This window comes from Numida meleagris, chromosome Z (assembly GCF_002078875.1).
Source record: "Numida meleagris isolate 19003 breed g44 Domestic line chromosome Z, NumMel1.0, whole genome shotgun sequence".
Classification (NCBI taxonomy): Eukaryota; Metazoa; Chordata; class Aves; order Galliformes; family Numididae; genus Numida; species Numida meleagris.
Genome location: NC_034438.1, coordinates 54,174,131 through 54,193,986, shown reverse-complemented (window position 1 = coordinate 54,193,986; position 19,856 = coordinate 54,174,131). Strand labels below are relative to the sequence as shown.

At 45.3% G+C, this 19,856-nt stretch overlaps 1 protein-coding gene across 8 annotated transcripts in view; it reads left to right on the top strand.

Annotated features, from left to right (window-relative positions):
- The window catches only part of PSD3 (pleckstrin and Sec7 domain containing 3), a 113,924-nt gene that overhangs the window by 33,638 nt on the left and 60,430 nt on the right, over positions 1 to 19,856 (top strand). For 7 of the 8 annotated variants that reach the window (XR_002433319.1, XR_002433320.1, XM_021380349.1 and 4 more), the window contains 5 exons: positions 6,018 to 6,224; positions 6,321 to 6,401; positions 9,284 to 9,396; positions 11,814 to 11,872; positions 16,476 to 16,565. Coding sequence is in view for 6 of the 8 variants with exons in the window: in XM_021380349.1 (XP_021236024.1) it covers positions 6,018 to 6,224; positions 6,321 to 6,401; positions 9,284 to 9,396; positions 11,814 to 11,872; positions 16,476 to 16,565 (550 nt within the window). In the remaining 2 variants the exon portion in view is untranslated. Of the gene's footprint in view, positions 1 to 1,587; positions 1,716 to 6,017; positions 6,225 to 6,320; positions 6,402 to 9,283; positions 9,397 to 11,813; positions 11,873 to 16,475; positions 16,566 to 19,856 lie in introns of those variants that run through there. The other variant, XM_021380354.1, reaches the window with a different exon arrangement.

Here is a 19,856-nt window from a genome sequence, read left to right as displayed (position 1 = left end):
GGTGGCGTGGTATCTCATGGTGAGGCTCTCAGCACAGAATGTGGGTTTGCCCTGCTCAGGTTAACGCAGTGCTTGTGGTACAAGTTCAGTGAGACTTTGTAAAAGTGCTTCCAGCTCCTAAATAAACTGTTGTTTTAGGAAAAAACGGCTGCTGACTCCTCGCCTCTTCAGTTCCCAGCCTCCTCCGAAAGCAAAACAAACAAAACAAATACCCAGGAGCTGACAGAGACAAAAAAGCGGGTGTGGGGGAACATGGAGCAGCTGATCAGTTCACTGCACAAAGCGCTCTGTATAAAGCTGTCAGCAGCTCCACTAAGCTGGCATGTGTTGGCATATCTCCATTAAAGTCAAAGCCATGTGGGTCAGGAAGCCCCTGTTCACCGAAGCCCAGGCACCTGCCAGCTGCTGCCATGTCCATTGGCCACGTCTGGCTGCCCATCAAGCCTCGAGGTACTGTGGGTTCCTTTCCTCCTGCTGTGGTCTGGCCACTGGGATGCGGGCAGGCAGAGCAGGTGGCAGCGCTGGCAAAGAATGGGGACCTGTGTGCACTTTACCATCTCTAACCCTTCCATAGCGATGTAAGGAGCCTGAAGCTGAAAGGAAAACAAACCTGGAGTATTTTTAGCAAAACACTTGTGGGGTGGCAGTGAGCCAGCATAATAAAGGACATGCTGTCTCCTGAAACGATTGTAATCCTGTCCCTGGTGCGGCAGGACTTTATGTCCTAGCGCTGCAATCCAGTAAAGGCAGCATTTGCAATGCAAGCCTACCAGAACTGGCATGTTCTGAACATTTTAGCAGTTAGCTCTGTATTTGTGATTGGCAGGCATTCTTTTAATCAAAGAAAAAGGCATCTGATCATAGGGAGTAAGAGGTTATTTTTAATCAATGCATTCATTTCAGTGCTGGGAAGTGACTTTGCATATACGTTCATTGATAACTCATAATAGACTGCAGGATTTATCTGTTGTTGTCTTTGCTCTTTGTGACATGAAGCAGCGTAAGTACCTCTTCACAGCTCCTTGGTGTCTGGGCTGTGCAGTCCATGAGCCCTCCATGCATGCTCATGGATGCTGTGTGTGAAAGGCACCCCCTGAACTGAGCAGCAGCGAGGTGCAGCTGCTCCAGTCCTCAAAGAGTGATCTACTTCAAAGCATGCCTTTGAAGAGAACTCTTTCGTAGGACTTCAAAGCTGATTAAACAGTTGAGAGTGAAATTGCACAATGAGTCATCTACAAAGAAAAAGCATTATTTTTTTATAACCTTCCTGTGGTCTTATTTTGGAAGAGCCCTGGAACTGGAGCTGACTGATAAATTGTTGCTTGACATGGTTTTGTGCTCACTGCTGGCCCTGAAGAACCTGGTTCAGAGCAGCTCTCAGCCTGTCATTTGGAACAGGAACGAAGTCGTCATGCCCTCGTGCTGCCAGGGTTTAATTTCTGTCTGAGGCTGGGGTTCTTCCTTCAGGACCAACCTGTTCAAGCTCTGCTCTTCAGCTCCTTCAAAACACAGCTCAGCCTGTGCCACAAATTGTTCTTGATCCTCTCTGAAGCATGGAAGCGTGTTGCTGGCTGAGTATGAGCATTCCTCTGGAAGTTTGTGGGGCAGCGGTTTGTTCCCTTAGGGAGGGTTTTTTCACACAGCCTAACTGGGCTCAGTAGTCCAGGCTGTTGTTTATGGTCCCCTTGTTTCGGATGTCTGTGCTGCTCTGCAAGGTGAGAGCAACCATGGGGGCTGTTTGGGAACCAAAAGGCTTGGGGCAAAGGCATTTCAAACAACAAACAGTGTAGTGTGCAGTGTTATCAACTCTGGTTTTGCTCCCAGGCAGATACTGCGTTCCTGCTGCAGACGTTTGTTCTGTCCCTGGCTTCAGTGAGCCAGAACTCTTCTCCACCCTTCCTTATTTTTAATGATTGCTGTGTTTTTGCTCTGATAGACTTTGGCAAATGCCTGATTTAGCCTGCTTTGAAGCAAAACTGACACTAAAGGCATGCATGTTTGTTTGAGAGAAAAAATGTGTTATGAGCCCCTTGCTCCTTCCCTCCTCATTTCTGTCCAAAAAAGCCCAGGAATGTCAAGCCCTGAGCATCTTCTGACTGGCAGCTGTGTTGGCTGCTCCATTTGATACCTGAGCAGGAGCTCTTTCCCCATAATGCGGAATGCTAATATGCTTTTCTCTGGGACAAAACAGAGAATTATTTCCCCACAGGTTTGCTGAAAATTAAGAGCATCCCAAGGTCTGATGTGCCTGACAGTGTAGGTACTCATGTTGAGGTTTCCATTTGCAGTCCTGTAGACTGGAAGATAGAGACTAAGATGCAGCGTGTGAGGACCATTGCCTCTGGGTTAGTGGTTTTGCTCTGGTGCTGTCGGAAAGTTGCAGCTGTTCACCAGCCCTCTTCAGCATGAGTATGGAAGGTTTGAATTTTGCAAACAACATCAAGAAGAAAAAAATAAAAGTTAGTACAGAAGATTCTTAAACAGATCAAGTGTGCCAAGTGCTGAGCACAATATGAGATACCTTGGCCTTAGGAGCTAAATCCCCATGCGCACAGTCAGTGATGGAGTAGGTAAAGACAACAGTATGAAATGTTTCAGACCCTTCCTGGCTGTTGAGGCGTGCTATGGGAATGCAGCTTTGGAGATGTTGCTGTCTGCATGATTCATCTGTGAGTGTGGAGGGGTGGTTGCTGCTGTTAGAAAGCACTAAATTTACTGCAGCGGCTGTTTGTTGAATCGCTGTAATTTCTGGTGGATGTAGTGGCCCAGAGCGTGTGTATGCTCAACTGAGAATGTAAGGATGCTTTGGCAGAAGTGGCTGGGAGGATGGATCATTGCTGGGGACAGAAAGGACATCTAAGGACTTGTTTTCAAGCCAGAGCCCATGCCCTGTGAAACTGAAGAGGTCTGTTTTTCTGTAGCTTCTGTTTCCTGATAGAAGAAATTAATACAAGAGCCTCTCGATGAAGATCAGCAGCTGTTGCTGCGCAGGCAATTACCAGTGCTATTGTTGCAGTTTGGCCTTGGATCCAGGATTAAGTGAAATATAATTTACTACATTTTCAGTGTCCTTTTGTCAGTGAAAGTTTCTCATTTTATGTGACAAAGAGTAAAGCTGCATGAGAAATCCATGTCCAGTCATGCTCTCAAGTCCTTTCTTGGCTCTATTTAGCTAGTAATGCTGCTGTGGACTGAAGATGTATAAAAGCTGCAGACTACAGAAGACAGGCCTGCCTGCAGCATGGGTCACTTCTGGCCTTTGGTTTAAGTCCTTTGTAGGCACTTTGCAGAAGGTAGCTGATGTCAATATCTTCATTCGGTAGTGAGGGGAAAATGGAAAGAGTATACCTGCAGAACCTGGAGGTGCTTGGAGATGTTAGCCCTTCCTCTGAGAGGCACCTTCCAGTCTCTGTTAAATAGACCTGTCCAGGAGGAACATGGAAGTAACATCTTGCAGTAGTAGTGCTGTGAACATAGGGTGTTAGTGTGCCAAAGCTTTTGGTGACACGAGCAGTGTCTACTCACTGTGTAAGAAACTTGAGAACTGAAGTCTATTTCCAATTTCCATGAGCACGAGGCTTACAGACAACCTGTGTTATCGATTTGACCACCTTCTTGTATTTATTAATGAAGCAATAAGTTACTTGATTGCCAGAGTGATGGAAGGAAACCTGTGATCTGATTCTGTGTACCAGCACTCCTGATGAGGATGAAGAGTTTAAATCGGGGAAGCTGGAGGATGAGGTTTCTGTGCAGCTCTCTCAGTTTCTTGCTGGGTGTTCCTGCTCTGCATCCAAATGGCAGGCCCGAGAGGCAGAACAGAAGACTGCAGCTCCTGCACGGTTCATTTCACTAAGTGGCAGATGCTGGCACTTCCTCTGTTTCTAAACTTGTGGAGGTTTGTGGTAATGTTGACTCTTGCGGTGCACTGGTTCCTAGCAGAGTGCAGATGTTCCTTGTCAGCTCTGGCCATCTTTCAAGGCTATAAATACTGCCTCTAGTAAAGAGTGGTGGTGAAGCAGGGCTGTGATTTATGAACAAGGCTACATGAGTTGGCCTGGCTTTTGAAACAGCATTTATGTGTGGAAGGCACCGTGGGTGTATTAGCTCACCTGGTTATCCTTTGCTCTTGTTAAATGTTAGTGATGAGTGTTTGAAACCTGTTGTGGCAGATGCGAATGGATAAGGTGTTGCTTTGGCCATGTGTCAGAGGAATTGGGAATTTACTTTCTTCACAAGCTTGGAATAGGCCAAATTTAACGATTTTGTTATTTCTAAGGGAATTTCAGATGTTGGCTAGCCCTTTGCTGAAGAGGGCTGAGGAGGTAATTCCCAAAACAACAGTATGAGGAGGGCCTTTTTTTGTTTGCTTTCTGGGGGGGCTGGTGGGCAGTGTTCTCAATGCTGTATTTTCAACATTAATCCCATGACAGACCACTGAGAATGAAGCCCTTTTATTTATGAAGCACCTTATTATTTACACTTAAATAAATGCAAATTTGTAAGAAAAAGATGTCTGTTTTCCCCAGATATTTGGTTAAGATTTAAAAAAAAAAGGAAAAAAAAGAAGTTGTACTGGATGTCTGTTTGATTCTTCCATTTGGTGTTACTCTGTAGGTCTTCTTCCTCTAGCAGCACAGCACACCTCCCTCACTTAAACCATGCATCAGAAGAGAGGAAGAGCACAGGTGATGATATGTGTTGAAGGAGGTGTGCAGAATAGCAAATATTTTTGTTTTTAGTTCACATTGCATGAAAATCTCATCATTTAAGGGTTAATAAATGGCTAGCAGACCTTCCAGTAAATCAGTAGGTAATTGCTCCTGGAGTGACCAGTTGTGCTGACTGTGGCTTGTCAAGCCTGAAGATTACAGTGGCATGTGAAACTATGTCATGTCTAAGTGTTGTGTTTAAAATCATCTTTAACTCATTGCACTCATATCTGCCCTGCACATGGCCTCTGCTGATCACTCGTTAGCCCCCTGTAAATTAAGACTTAGTGGAAAGAATTTCTGCATGGTACTTTTTTTTTTTTAATAGAAATGCTGTCGCACACACAGAACTGAGATTGTGCAAGAATTTTCACACAAGTATCTGAGAAAAGCTTTTCCAGAGTTAAAAAAAAAAGACTTTTCCATGTGCAGAGGGTGTATGTGGGGGTACACTTTCTTATGTGGAAGGTTTTTGCCTCTTTGAGGGGAGAAGCAATATGCAGCTTAGCCAGAACTTTCCTCCGGTAGTAGAAGTGGGAGGAATCTATAAATGTATGATTTATATAAAGTGCCCTGGGACTGCTGAACATACTGAACATCCTGACTCCGAGCAGCTGATGAGGGAAATCACTCCTGCCGTGAGGGAACAGGAGGAAAGCGAGAGCTCTCTGGACTGGCCCAGTGGTTTGTGTCTCTCTCCAGTTCTTCCTGGCAAGCTCCTCACCCCAAGTCCTGCTGCTGTCACTGGTGGAGCTTCCCAGTCAGATGCCTGCAGTGCGTGGGCTGCATGGATGCTGCTGAGACTTCTGGGGAGGTTATTTGGGGAGTAGCACTGTTTCCAGGACAACTGGGGGAGAATGAGGAAGGGAATTCTGCCGAGTCAGCGTGGAGCTGCTGAGCACACTGGGTACCTGCTGCTTGAAGATGATTGGGTTAAAAAGTAATAGTTCAAGAAGTAAATGAGAAGTCATTATTGTTGGTACAGTTGTAGGTTGACTATAGCAAACAGCTGTCTGTGCAGTAAGCGGGTTTTGGACACAGCATATTCAAAAGGTGAGTGCGGAGCACAGTGTGTTTCTGGGATGGAAAACCCATGTTTGGGTCTCCATGTTTAACGTTATCCTGTGATGACAGTTAAAAAAAAGTGCTTGTTCTACACAACTTCTGCAATTAATTGGTACTTGCTCTATCACATAATATCACTTCTGTACTGTTAATTACCTTCTACTCTAAGTGGGATTAAATCCTTCTCTAAACTGTGTGTCATGTTACTTTTTTTCTTTCCACATTTTTTGCATCCCACAGCAATGCTGAACTACAGAATATGGTGTTAGATTCCAATGCTGTAATGGGGAGCAATAAACTTCAGGAGAAAGATGCTGCTGGAGCCCTTGGCCATGATCTCAGCAATGGCAACAGCAGCGATTTGGAAGCAGCCAGACACCTAGCTAAACGCCTCTACCATCTGGACAGATTCAAGCGCTCTGATGTGGCAAAGCATTTGGGTAAAAAGTACGTGCTGACGTGAGGATGCATGCCATGTTGTTCATGTTACTGATTTGGAGGAGTTCACTCTTGAATGACTAACCTTTCTTTCTTTGTTCAAAGCAATGAATTCAGCAAGCTCGTGGCCGAAGAATACCTTAAGTTTTTTGATTTCACAGGCATGACGCTGGACTTCTCACTCAGGTATATGTCTCTTTGCAAACCGGATGTGCTTGTTCTAATGACAGTGTTGTTTGCTGTGCTGTCCTGATTGAATAGTGGAAGTTCCAGAGGGTAAAGAGAGGGAATTGACGTATTCTGGGATGGAGCATTTCTCTCCTGTTTGGTTTGCTGTGCCACCACTGTAGTGCTGTTGGAGCAGTGGCATTTCCTGGAGAGGGAGATCTTTGGGTGGACCTGCTTAGATGTGATCCTTGACACAGAGGATAGGGAGAAAAATGACAGATCAGTAAACAGGAGGACTGCCAGGCGCAGATGAGGAATGAAGGTGTTGCTCATGCTGAGCTGCGTGGTGCTCAATGACTTTTTCACTGATGCCTTTTGGAGCTTGCTCTGCTCGGCTGCACTGTGCAAAGCAGGCACCTAAAAATATGCAGAACAGCAAAAGCTTCTGCACTGGAAGTGCCTGTGAGAGTTTGGTAGCTGCCGGTGTGGCTGTTTGAAAACCCATCCTTCAAGTTTTGTTCCTTTTTACACTGGAATTAGGCCTAAAATGTTTGTTTTCAGTATTTGTTCTTAGGAAGCAGCATACCAAATTTTTGTAGCAGTAGCCTGTTGGCACAGTTGATGGATAGTTAAGTGCTGACAGAAAAAGGAGAGGGATTTAAAGTGAGTTTCAATCATCTGGCTTGGGTTACTCTAGAGGGTTATTATTTTTCACTAACTATATGAACCCTGGAAGGTTGTGGGTTTTGTCAGTCCCCTTGCAAATAATTTCCAGGGAGTCAGCTGCTGGCAGCTGTGCCTGAACTGTGCCTCTGTCCGCAGGGAAAAAAAACCCTTGAGTCCTGCACACTAACAGCAGTGGGTACACACCTGCAGAAGGGTTAACAGAGCACTACAGTGCTGGATGCTCCAAGGAGCTGAGCACCAGCCTAGTGCAGGATGGAGGATGCTGGCTCCTTGTTCTGGGTGTTAGGTGCCCTGAGGCATGATTCTAAATATACCCGTCTTTTAAATTGTGAAATCCAACACCTAATTATTTTGCAGCACATTTTTAGGCGGTCTCTTCTCCCTGTGGATCTCCGGTTAATATTAATAGTTGTGACCTTCTCTAAAATATGCTCTCTCTGGTATGATACTTAGACACTCAGAGAACCCGAGCCAAATTGCAGAGGCTGCCAGGCACCGTAAGCGCATAGAAGAGACTGAAGTCAAAGCATCAGCTTGAACCCCAGGTTTATGCTGCCCTGCATAGGCAGTGATCAAGAAGAAGCTGTGCCATTACTGCTGGCTTGCTAGTGAGCCATGGTTTGTTAAACCATGGTGATGTATTGGCACACCACAGCCCATGGCAGCAGCCCAGACCCACATTACCCCCCAGCTGTGTGAGGCTGTTGTATAGTGTGTAACACAGTTGATGGAGAGTCCAGGACATAAGTACAATCATTCATTGCCCAGCTCTGCTTCCACGCTCTGGATCTGCATGTCACCTTGTGTCACTCGTGCATCTTGTTTATTTACCAAATGTTGTTCCACCGTTTGCCAGTCCAAGGGGTCTTTCAGGTGGGTAAATGTCCTGAAGACAAGGAAGGGCCTGTGGGTCTCTGGTGACTAGCATGAGCAGGAGCTACTGCTGGAGGGAGCCTGAGCTGGAAGAGCTGGGACAGCTAGTTTTCAAAATGTCTCACTAGGGCATGAGATAGGATTGGAAGAGAAACCTTGCAGAGACTCAGTTGAATGTACTTGTGAATTTAGTTATTTGCAATACACTGCATGTGAAATGAAGTTATTACCAGGGATATCACACTCTGTATGGGTGTGAGATCACTGCAAGTACAGTCTGTCTCTGACCTTACATGAAAGAAAAACAATTAATAGTTATTCTTCCAGGCCAGATAGACTTGGAGTGCTTCAGCAGCATATTCCTCACTTCTCAGATCTGGTGCTCATTTCAGTCCTATGGGATATTTAAAATTTGTTTATTAGGCACTGATTTAATATGCCTTCTTGCTTCTGACCCAGAGGGTCTGTGTCTTCAGGCTTTTCTTAAAAGCATCTTGACAAATGAGTATAGGCTGATAGGTCATCTCTTGGCTGCAGATGTGGGGATTTGGGCAAGTGCAGAAGTTCTTCATGAGAACTGGCTGCAAGGCTAGCATTTCTAGCAGGAGGAATAGTGGGGTGGGTAAGAGGCGGTTGAAGATGCCCCCTCTCTTTGTACAGGCTGTGTCCCTGTATGTGTCTGCCCTCTCCCCAGGACTGTCATGAGCAGTAACAGGGCAGGTTGCTCTTTCTGTGACTGAAGCACAGTAGGAGAAATTTCTGTCCTCTTTCTCACATCTTCTGCAGGGCACGTGGCCTCACTGCCCTTCTGCAAGGTGACTGTTGGGTCATGGCTGCTGCGTTACATGTCCCACCAGAAGGAGGACTTCACGTTCAGTCCTGAATCCAAGTCCACAGTGCATGTACCTCACTTCACTGCCTGGATTACTTCCTCTGATTTTCATGGGAATAATGATGGCTGTAAAGTTAAAAGGTGCAGGCAAAAAGGGCAGAGAATATCATGGATGTATGTTGTACATAACCTGTCCCAGGTCCTTCCCTGAAGAAATGAAAATTCTAAAAATTAAGAACAACTAGTTCAATTAGTAAAATTGCTTGTTAGCTGGTATATTCCATGTTTAAGACCAATGGTAGTTTAACTCCTGGTTCGTGTACTGTGATGTTGGAATTAACTGTGCATGGGATGATATTCTGTTTTCTTAGACAGGCTTCTTAGAGCCAGTTGTTGGGCATTTGCTTCTGTATTTCTTGAACTGTATAGCTGTATATGCTTCCCTCCTGTCTAAGGGGGATAAAAGGATTTATGATTTTAATTTCTCCTTTCTGTGCAATTCTTTTAGGAGTTTCTTTAAAGCCTTTTCACTTATTGGAGAGACTCAAGAACGAGAGAGAATTTTAGTCCACTTTTCCAGCAGATACTATCAGTGTAACCCAAACACCATTTCTTCTGAAGGTAACTTTACTTTTTATAAGAGGGTGTTTAGTCTCCCTCTGTCCTCACCTTGTTTTATGGTTGCATGTATGGTGATGTATGATTGCTGTGCCATGCTTTAGAAGTTGCCCACTGTGAGCATGGAAACTCTTCACATTGTCCACACGTAATCATGTGAAAAATTGTCTTTTTTCCCTGACAAGCAAGATCTTTAGGCATCCTCAGTGTAAATTCTTAGTTTTAGCATCTCCGGATTTAAATGTCTTCAGTTCTGTTGTTTGGTCTCACTGACTCTGAGTGTGTGTGGGTACCTGCGCTCTAGCTACAGGCACAGAAATGAGAATACCACCTTATGTGGAAGTGATGCTGTTCACTTTTCATACACCATTCAGTGCTTGTCTCTTCTCACACACTGGCACTGCAAATGCCCTTTCTTGCCAGTTATGGGGGTGAATTTTGGGTGCTGTATCCAAACCCTGGCATGTTTTCATCTTTACTAACATCAGTCAGAATGCTGCCTCCTTGCCAGTGTTTTCAGTCATTATGGAAACTGATGGGAGAAGCAAACAAGCACACAGATCAAACTCAAGAAAGCTGGCATTTGAAAAGAGGTCTGACTTGTCCGCTGGTGTGGCTGCTGCACTCAGCCAGACAAACCAGCAGAGGAGTGTGACTGTAATTCCAGTGCTGGCTGATCATACACTGAGAAAGCTGAGAAAGGAAGGAGGGTGAGAAAGAAATATGCACAGGCTGAGATGTGCCTTTGGTCTCTAGTGCAAGTAAGAAGGAGCTGCTGCATTTATAAGAACTGTCTTGTTTACTTATCCCTTGCTTTGTGATTAACCCCTGTTACAGTGAGATGGTATTTGCCCTCCTTGCATCTCTAGCTTTACTGACTTGCCTATCGGACAAGAGAATAGGTAGCAATAAGACATTATCTGCTCCCATACCATCTCTGTCCTCTTTCTTATGCCTTTCTTATGTTAAGTCAGGAAAGGCAGCAAGTTAAGAACAAGTGTGTCATTTACAGATTAAGACAATGATTTGTGTTTTGATGTGGCTGCCTTACTCTAGTCCAAGTTGCAGAAAGTACATTTCCACTTCAGAGCCTGAACAAGCATCTGGATTAAAGTGAGTTCTGTAGACTTTTTGTAGGGTTTTAATAATTTTGATTCTGGATTTCCACTGTCAGTAGTCAAGTGGTGCACTGCAGAAATGTGGTGTTTGTTTCTTTTGGTGGAAATCCTGGATTGCATTTGCTTTTCTCTTTTCCCCTTTCCCTTCTTAATCCTCTGAATACATATGTGATTTGGAATTGGGAAGGCAGGCTGCTGTGGAGAAATGTGTAGACCTGAACAGAGACACCACACTCCCAGATTCAAGCTGCTTCAGACTTACCACTGTTACTGACGATAATAGTGCTTCTTTCATTCTGTGCTCTGCTAGAATTCTGCCACATTGCTTGGGTACTAGGCCCTGTACAAACATGATAAGAAAACGTGATACTTGCCTTGGGGGGGTGTCTTTTTGTAATGGCCTTAGGCCTATCCCCATCCACCATTTCTCATCTTTTACAACACAGGGGAACCTGTACATGATTTGGCTACAAGAGATTTTACTTCCAGCTCACTGCAGTGTGTCTGTCTTATAAATGACCATCTTTCTCACCTCTGTGAGAGAAGGGAAAATGACACCTGGTGTTTATAAACAAGAGAATGGAGAAATTATTTTTCCTAGTGTAATCAGTGTTTGGAAACTGAATTTAAGCTTTTGGGGATTGAATTTAAAAGAGATGCCTAGAAAATGAGGAATATGAGAGTGGTGTCTACTTTTGCTAGTGGTGATCTTCACTGACATTCCAAGGTCTACTGCAGTGACTCCGGGGATGCAGTCAGGAATACATAGTCTCTTCTGGTACCTTGTGGAGGACCTGTGCTACATACAAGCCCTCCTCAGACATTGCTGGAGTATTCACTACCCAACATGAAGTCTAGACTAGACAGTGTAAATGGCTGGCTGAAGTTCTTCAGAATTCTCTACTGAATGAGGAAAGGGCCAGAGGGGGAGAAAAACATATAACTATTATATTGCATCATTCTGTACAGAAGAACGGGTGTATTCTGTCTTCACTTTCTGTCCTTAACAGATAAAAAAGAGGCAACTGATTCAAGCTGTTGTACTGATATCAGCATGGTTTCCTGTCTAGTTTGCTTCATGAGTACTGCAAGGTAGTTTTGACATTCATTAAAAGATGAAAGAAAGGTTGCTCTGTTTTGGGAACTGTGGAATGACCTCACTGTTCATTTACTTATGAGTATTTCTTGATAAACAGATTCTCATTAAAAGAATAGACTCAATTAGACTGTGAGGCTTGGTTTCATCCATTCTTAAAGGTAACAGTCTTGAGTTTGTATGTGACTGGTTATATCTCTCTGCAGATGGAGTTCACTGTCTCACGTGTGCCCTGATGCTGCTAAACACTGACCTGCATGGCCATGTGAGTATGCACAGCTTCATGTAGACTGTTCCTGACAACTCTGTGCCTGGAGGTAGTGGTCTTCTGGCAACTGAATTCCCTTGCTGGTGGCCTGATCCTAAAACACTCTGAACGTGTCTGTTGCAGACAGCAAACCTGTTCTCCCTGGAACTGCTGTAGTACAGGGCTGAGCTGTCCAGCATGCCCTGGAGCACACATGTCTAGGCCTGGTATTGCACCTGATTTTGCCGTTATGTGTAAAGATGCCCCTTGTCCTTGAGCTCCTTCTTTACTCGTCTGATTCCCATCGTTTTCTGGTGATGGCAGGTGGTTCTGACTGGGGAACAGTTGTTGGGATTGATTTCTCCTTTTCAGTATGTAAAAACATTTGGGAAAGTGGAAGAAGGAAGAGAAGAGAAACTAGGAAAGTCACAATGGGAAGGTGATGTTTGTAGGCATCATATTGCAGGGGGAAGATCTGGTGGAACCAGAGTTCTGCTCAGCCAGGGTATTGATGGGTGTGCCTGGAGGCAAGAAAGCTGAGGAGGGGCGTGGGTATCCTGAGCTGAAGCCTCGAATTCCCCCACCACATGCCTCTCCTCAGTGGCTGCCTGGGGGAAGTAATTTTCTAGCTGGAGTTTTCTTAGTCACACTGGAGCAGGGTGCCATCAGCCGTAGGACATGTCTTTCATCACGCATGGTGCAATAGGCTGCTATGCACAGTATTCCTGTGGTGGGAGGTGTTCTCTGTCCTTACACAACAAGGATGATGGATGGGGCAGCAGGGGGCAGAGGCTTGTCCCTGGGGACAGGCGTGGCCTGGGCTGCGTTGTGGTGGGTCTGCCTGCAAGGGTTGCTCAGCCCCTGTGGGGTACAGCTCTGCAGTGGGTGCAGGTAATGAAGCCAAGGCTTCTGTGTGCTTCCCCAGGGATTTTGACACCCACTTCACATTAATTGAAGATCTTTGTCTGAAAATTGTAAGTGCAGGAGGGGGAAGGGAGTTGTAAAGAATTTTGTCTCCGGAGGCTGGGTTTACCTTAGCTTCGAAGTATGTTAGTTGCATGGGACTGTGAGTGGAAGTAGGGGAGGGTGCCCTGGTGTATGTCTCAACCTTCTCTGCTTCCCTTGATTGCATAGGAGGCTGAATGCACAGGTATCCTGTCACGCAGGGCAGTGAGCAGCCTGGCACACCAGGGAGGGAGGACTCAGTATTGTGCCTGAGCTGGTAGTGTTACCTATCGCTCTCTATGATGCTTTAGTAGGCCTTTTTTAGATATTGGAGTGAGAGATATGCTCTGACCCTTCATTGCTGCTGTTGATTTGCAGCTGAAGCTAGAATGACTGAGTGATGCACAGTGTAATTTTGGAGATATATCATACTGGCAGCTGGAGGTCTGAAGTTTGCCAGACTAATGCATGTGTGTTGCTTCTCTGTGTCCCTCTGGGATTTCCTTTAATTTTGGTTTTCTTCTTAATGTTTTGCATTTTTCTGCATAGGTGGTAAGTTGGGCATTTCTGTCTTGGAATGCAGCCCCTTGCACAAATATACTAATTGCCTGTTTCCTAACACAGACACAATGCTTCAACTTGACCTAAGCATGATTCTGCTAGAGCAGTAAACAAATGAGTTTGAGCTTGTCTGCACTGAGTTTTATTTGTTGCTGACATACTAATAGTAACCGCAGATGCTTTTGTTTCATAGTAAGCTCAACTTCTAGTAAGGCTGTAGGATCTGCTGTGCCTCCAGTCTGTACCTTCCCTTAAATCTTGTAGACAAACTCTTACTTTTTCCTTTATTTGTCCCTGCTTTACCACACTTCTTTCTCTTTATAAATACATCATTTTTGCTAGCTATGTCTTGGAGATGCATGCTCACTTTTCTGCAGGCAGGCCATTACTCAGACTGTAAGATCATATTAGAGAGGTAACTGTGTTCAGGGTAGCTCTAGACTTCCAGGTGCATCTTTTGGAACCTGCATGGCACTGTGTGGAGACATTAGCTGTGGTCCTGAAGCAGAAAAGCCATTCATTTGGAATGCTGATTATCTCAATATGTAAAATGGGCCATACTGCAGTTGGGCTTGGTCAGTGTGGGAAATTACAAACTGCTGCGGAGGAAACAAACAGAAACAGGCTGCCAACAGGGAAGAAAGAAGATGTTTGGAAGTCTATGAGAACAGCTCCAGCCTGCACCCAAAGACTGCACTTATGAGCTGTATTCTAAAGTTCAGCAACCAAGGAGCCAGGGTTGTAGCCCTACTATGTTGCTAAGATCCTTACTGATGTAGGAAGCAGTGCACTGTGTGCCCCTCTGGAAGTATCTCCTTTCTTGTCGAGGAGTATTTCTGCCTGTCTTCTTTTTGCAGAACTATGTGGCCAAAGACTGTGGAATCTTCCTTTGTGTGTAGGTGAGGTTGATAGTCAAGCTTTGTTGATTTTCCAGTTTTCCCTGGTCCTCTGTTATGGAATGGGTGTAGATGAGCAGCCCAAGCAACCATGTAGCTGTAACATTGAATAATCTGTATTACTGACTCATCCCTTTCTTGGCTTTTCACTCCTGTCTGCATAAAGCTCTTCCACTGTTGGTTGTCAATATTTCACATTTTGTTGGCAAGGCAGGGCAGAGGTCATGAGGTTGGAAGGCTGCTTCCTCAAGGGGATAGTAAGCAGTCTGTTTTGCATGCAGAAACAAGGCATGTACCTTGTAACACACTTTCATTAGTCAGAGGGAGCAAGTTCAGTACTGCATATTGGGACACAGTACTATAGATGGAGGTTTGCAGCTTGGTAGCCTGACAGTGGCTAACTGAGTTGACCTAGAACTTCATAGTCAGGTTTTATTCTGCAGCCAAGGCATACACTGACCATGGAGTAGACTCACCACCTTGTCCTCTCTGGCATCCGTAAAGATACTGTGGTCATCAGAGAGCCCTGGTTTCCCATTGCTCCTACCATTTTTCAGAGCTCATTCCAGGCTGCTTGCCTTTCCTCAGTTCTTCTTGTGCTTTGTTTTTTACCAGTTTGATATTACCATTTCTGCCCACTCACGAGGCTTCCCACATGGAGAGTTTGGGGTTTCTAGCATGCAGGGCACTAGGCAGACCTAGCACAGACACTTTCTCTGGAGGCCAACTGAGACTGGGATTCAAGAGCAATTAAAGGCAGCCTCGAATCTCCACATGAGGAGATTTGGGACCAACAGCCATTTGCTTTATGATTGTAGGACTGTTGGGTAATTTTCAGACAATGAATGAGGTAGAAAGAGAGAAAAAACAATTACCTGGAAATGTTACGGAATCATAGAACATCCTGAGTTGAAAGGGACCACAAGGATCATTGAGTCCAACCCCTGGCTTCACACAGCGCTGCCCAAAATTCAAACCCTATGTCTGAGAATGGTGTCCAAACACTTCTTTGAACTCTGGCAGCTTGGAGCCATGATGACTGCCCTGGGCAGCCTGTTTGATGCCCACTGTGCTCTGGTGAAGAGCCTTTTCCTAACACACCCCTGACCCTCCCCTGACATTAGCTTTATGTCAAGGCAGTCTCAGTTCTGTAACTCAGAAAATGGCCACTCCTAGGCATCTAACTCTTGCAAGGCAGTTGCTACTGGAGGACTGGAAAGCATAAGAGAAAGGTCTGGAAAGGGCCTCAGTTTTTTGTTTCTTTGTGCCTCACAGCAGAATCAAGTAAATATTTTCTCTCAGGCTGGTAGAACCTTTGGAGAGGCGGGGGTGGAAGGCACCATGCGTATACCAGTGAGCTTCAGCACCACCCTCTTCATTACCCTCCAGTATATAGCTTTTTTCAGATTTGTAAAAGAGGAGTGGCCAGCAGGGAGAGGGAGGTGATTGTCCCCCTCTTCTCAGCTCTTGTGAGGCCTCATCTGGAGTATTGTGTCCAGGCCTGGGACCCCCAGCACAAGAAAGACACAGAGCTCTTGGAACGAGTCCAGAGGAGGCCACCAAGATGATCAGAGGGCTGGAACACCTCTGCTATGAAGAAAGGTTGAGGGAACTGGGCTCGTTTAGCTTGGAGAAGAGAATGCTCTGGGGAGACCTCATTGTGGCCTTCCAATACTTGAAGGGAGAGTATAAACAGGAGGGGGAATTACTGTTTACATGGGTGGATAGTGACAGGACAAGGGGGAATGGTTTTAAACTGAGACAGGGGAGATTTAGTTTAGATATTATGAGGAAGTTTTTCACTCAGGGGGTGGTGATGCACTGGAACAGGTTGCCCAAGGAGGTTGTGGATGCCCCATCCCTGGAGGCCTTCAAGGCTAGGCTGGACATGGCTCTGGGCAGCGTGGTCTAGTGGTTGGCGACCCTGCACACAGCAGGGGGGTTGAAACTCGATGATCTTTGAGGTCCTTTTCAACCCAGGCCATTCTATGATTCATTCTATGATTCTATTCAGACGGGTCAAAATGCATCTTGCGTTTTCCAGCTAAGTTCACAAAGTGATGCTTGCCTGTGAGTGATGTTGGGAATGACTCTTAGTAACACCTGCCTTGGGCTTGAATTAAAGCCGGGAGATGTAATTTATCTGAGATGTTGCATGTTTATGTCATTTTATAAAGTAGCATGGCTGTAATGCTTTGTTTCTCTGTCATCCTTTCCAGAACATTGGGAAAAAGATGACTTGCCAAGAATTCATTGCTAACCTCCAGGGGATGAACGATGGTAAAGACTTCCAAAAAGGACTGTTGAAGGTAAGAAATGAACTGCAGAACGTGGATCTCAGTTTTAGTGAGAGAGAGCTCACACCCTGTTTGTGTTTTCTGAATGTTAATTGTAAAACAGGACAGGCTGTGTTTCTTCTCCTAAAGTATATGCAGTACATATGACGTGTATTTTATAGTTTTCCCTCTGCCTTTACTTGGACGTGACTGAGACTTCATGCAGCATGAGCAGGCAAGACCAAACTTCAGTGGGGCTGGCTTCAGAGCCATATGTCATAAGCTCAGGTGGCCATGCAGTCCCAGATTGCTGTCTCTTGATTAAATCAGAGAGAAGCAGCCAGTTGGTTCTGACTATTGAATATGTAAGGACTAATCCTGAGCTGTCTATCTGGAAGGCGAATGCTTTTTCATCAAAGGTGCTTTGGGGTTTTCACATCAGAGCAGATGTAATTTCAGATTACAATGTGCTGTCTGGTACAGACTGCTTTGCTTCAGATTTTATTCATTAAGTTTATGCCAGGAGTTAAATCTGAAGAACTGTGGAAGAGGCTGAAAAGGGTGAATCTTGTTTCATTGTCAATAATAATGAGAATGTTTCATTTCTCTTTTGTGTGATTCTTGGCATGAAACAGCAGTCTGTTTGAATGAGGAGAGGAGTGCATACACCAGAGTTCATAATTTTTTTTGGTAATGGAAATAATAATGAGAGGTTGCTGCATCTGGGGTCTGACCGAAAGCCTACTGAAGTAAATCAAAAGAACTGCTGCCTCTTCTGTGGGTTTTGTAAGGCCTATTGTGAGTTGCAGATGAACCTGCACAACCACAAGTGGCAGACTTTGTTTTCTGATATTGGTAGATTCTTCAGTTTCTCCAGCTTTTTGGGGAGGAAAACAAGACCAAGTGCTGGGTCCTGCACATTGGCCACAACAACCCCAGACAGCAGGACAGGCTTAGGGTGGAGTGGCTGGAAGACTCTGTGGAAAAAAATGGACCTGGGGGTGTTGGTCGATGCTTGGCTGAACATGAGCAAGCAGTGTGCCCAGGTGGCCAAGAAGGCCCATGGCATCCTGGCTTGAATCAGAAATGGTGCTGCCAGCAGGAGCAGGGAAGTGATCAACCCCCTGTACTCAGCTCTGGTGAGGCTGCACCTCGAGTACTGAGTCCAGTTTTAGGCCCCTCACTACAAGAAAGACATTGAGGCCCTGGAACATGTTCAGAGAAGGGGAACAAAGTTGGTAAAGGGTCTGGAGCACTGATCTTATGGGGAGCAGCTGAGGGACCTGGGATTGTTCAGTCTGTAGAAGAGGAGGCTCAGGGGAGACCTCATCACTCTCTACAACTGCCTGAAGAGAGGTTGTGGCGAAGTGGGGGTCAGCCTCTTCTCTTGCATAAGCAGTGTTAGAATGAGAAGGAATAACCTCAAGTTGCACCAGGGGAGGTTCAGGTTGGATATTAGGAAAAATTTATTCTCAGAAAGAGTGGTCAGGTGCTGGAACGGGCTGCCCAGGGAGGTGGATTAGTCACCATCCCTGGAGGTGTTCAGAAACAGTGTGGGTGTTGTACTAAGGGACATGGTTTAGTGTGGAAATATTGGTGGTAGGTGGATGGTTAGGCTGGATGATCTTGGAGGTCTTTTCCAGCCTTGGTGATTCTGTGGTTCTATGATTCACTGTAAAGAATTGTAATGTAAACTCAAACCCCTTGATGTTAGTTTTCATGTTTTTATTTTTAAAATCTGAATGCAGAATGCTTATCTGTCAGTAGCATCGCTTAAGTTTTTTTTCAAGGAAGTTCATTTCTTACTCTGTCATAGAAAGATGTGTTGAGATTAATTTGTAAGCTAATTGCAGCCCTTATTGAATAAAAAGGTCTCCAGGCTGTGTTTAAATAACCTTCTGAGTGTACCAAGGAGAGATTTCCACTGGTTCTCACCTGCTGTTTATTTTCCTGCTGACAGAAGTACACAGTTGGGGCTGAATCTTGGTGTTTATTGTTGACCTTCAGACTAATGCTGAGGCTGGCTGGCTCTTTGCCAGCCCACTGAGAGCAAGAAAATGGGACTCAAGATGTACTGGAGGCAGTAGGATGGAAGAAACCTAGTGCCAGCATCCTGCTTCATTTGAGATGTTCTGCCCTTCTCTGCTTGCTGCCCTGATGCTTTGGGGACAGATGTAGCACCCAACTTCGGCCTGTCATCTGACTTGTCTGAAGATATTCTAGATGTTCTGCCCCTTGTTCTTTCAATTTATTGGTGAAGGGAAGCAGAGCATGTGGCAGTAAATGTGCATTTCAATTGCTACATTACTGTGTCCACAGCAGCTAGCCTGACACTAGACGTGTGATTACAAAGATTTAGCTGAAATTAAATTTGCATTAGTGTCAATAAATTAAATTCACAGAGCCCTGCTTCAGCACAATGCTGAAGCACATTTGGCTTTAGCAAGACAGCTAATGACAAGCAGCTGAGGCTGCTGGCTGATTACTCGCAGCCCTTCAAGGTGTCTGGGAGAGAAGGACCATTTCCACAGGGTGGCAGTGTGCCCCTGTGGGAGCGAGATGCTGTCACCCACGACAGCTGGCTGGGAAGTAATCTTGCTTACTGCCTCTGGTCTTCCTGCATTCCCCTCGTGGTTCTGAGATGAGCTTTGCACCACTGTATGAAGTCTGCAGCTAAGCATAGCTATGCCCCAAAGCAAAGCTGAGCAGAGCTGGAATTGAAGGAAGAGGGGAGAAGTCTTAACGAGGGGCTTGCAAGTGGCATTCATCCAGGACTTGGAAGTACTCTGCAGCGTTTGTGATGGGCCCAATACACAAAGTCAGTCGAGGCTGCAAATCCTGCTTGAGATATCCAGAACAGACAGAGCATACGGGCAGAAGTCATATCAGTTGCTACAATTTCCCTTAGTTCCACTGAGCATGGAGTGCAACCCTGAGTGTTTATTTTGTCTGGATAGGAAAAAAGACTTTCAGTGGGCATATGTGAACATGTGAGAAGATTCAGTTCTCCTTTATGCGTGATCAGCCTCAGAAAGCTTTGGATGTGAGATCTGATTGCACTTTTCCCCCGCTATTCCCATGAAGGGCCCAACTTTTATTTTTTATTTTTTCCCAACAATAAGGCCACTGTGGTAAACACCATCAGTCCTTGTAGTTCAGACCTTGATTCCCAGTGTCACTGATAGAGCTTTGGGAATGGGGATTTTCTTCTGGTTAGCAGGGAAATGAGAAATGCTAATCTGGTTTCACTCCCTGTGTGTCTTTTTGTCTGTTCATTAACGGTGAAAATGGTTTCACTTTTGTGCACCCATCTGCGCAAGGCTC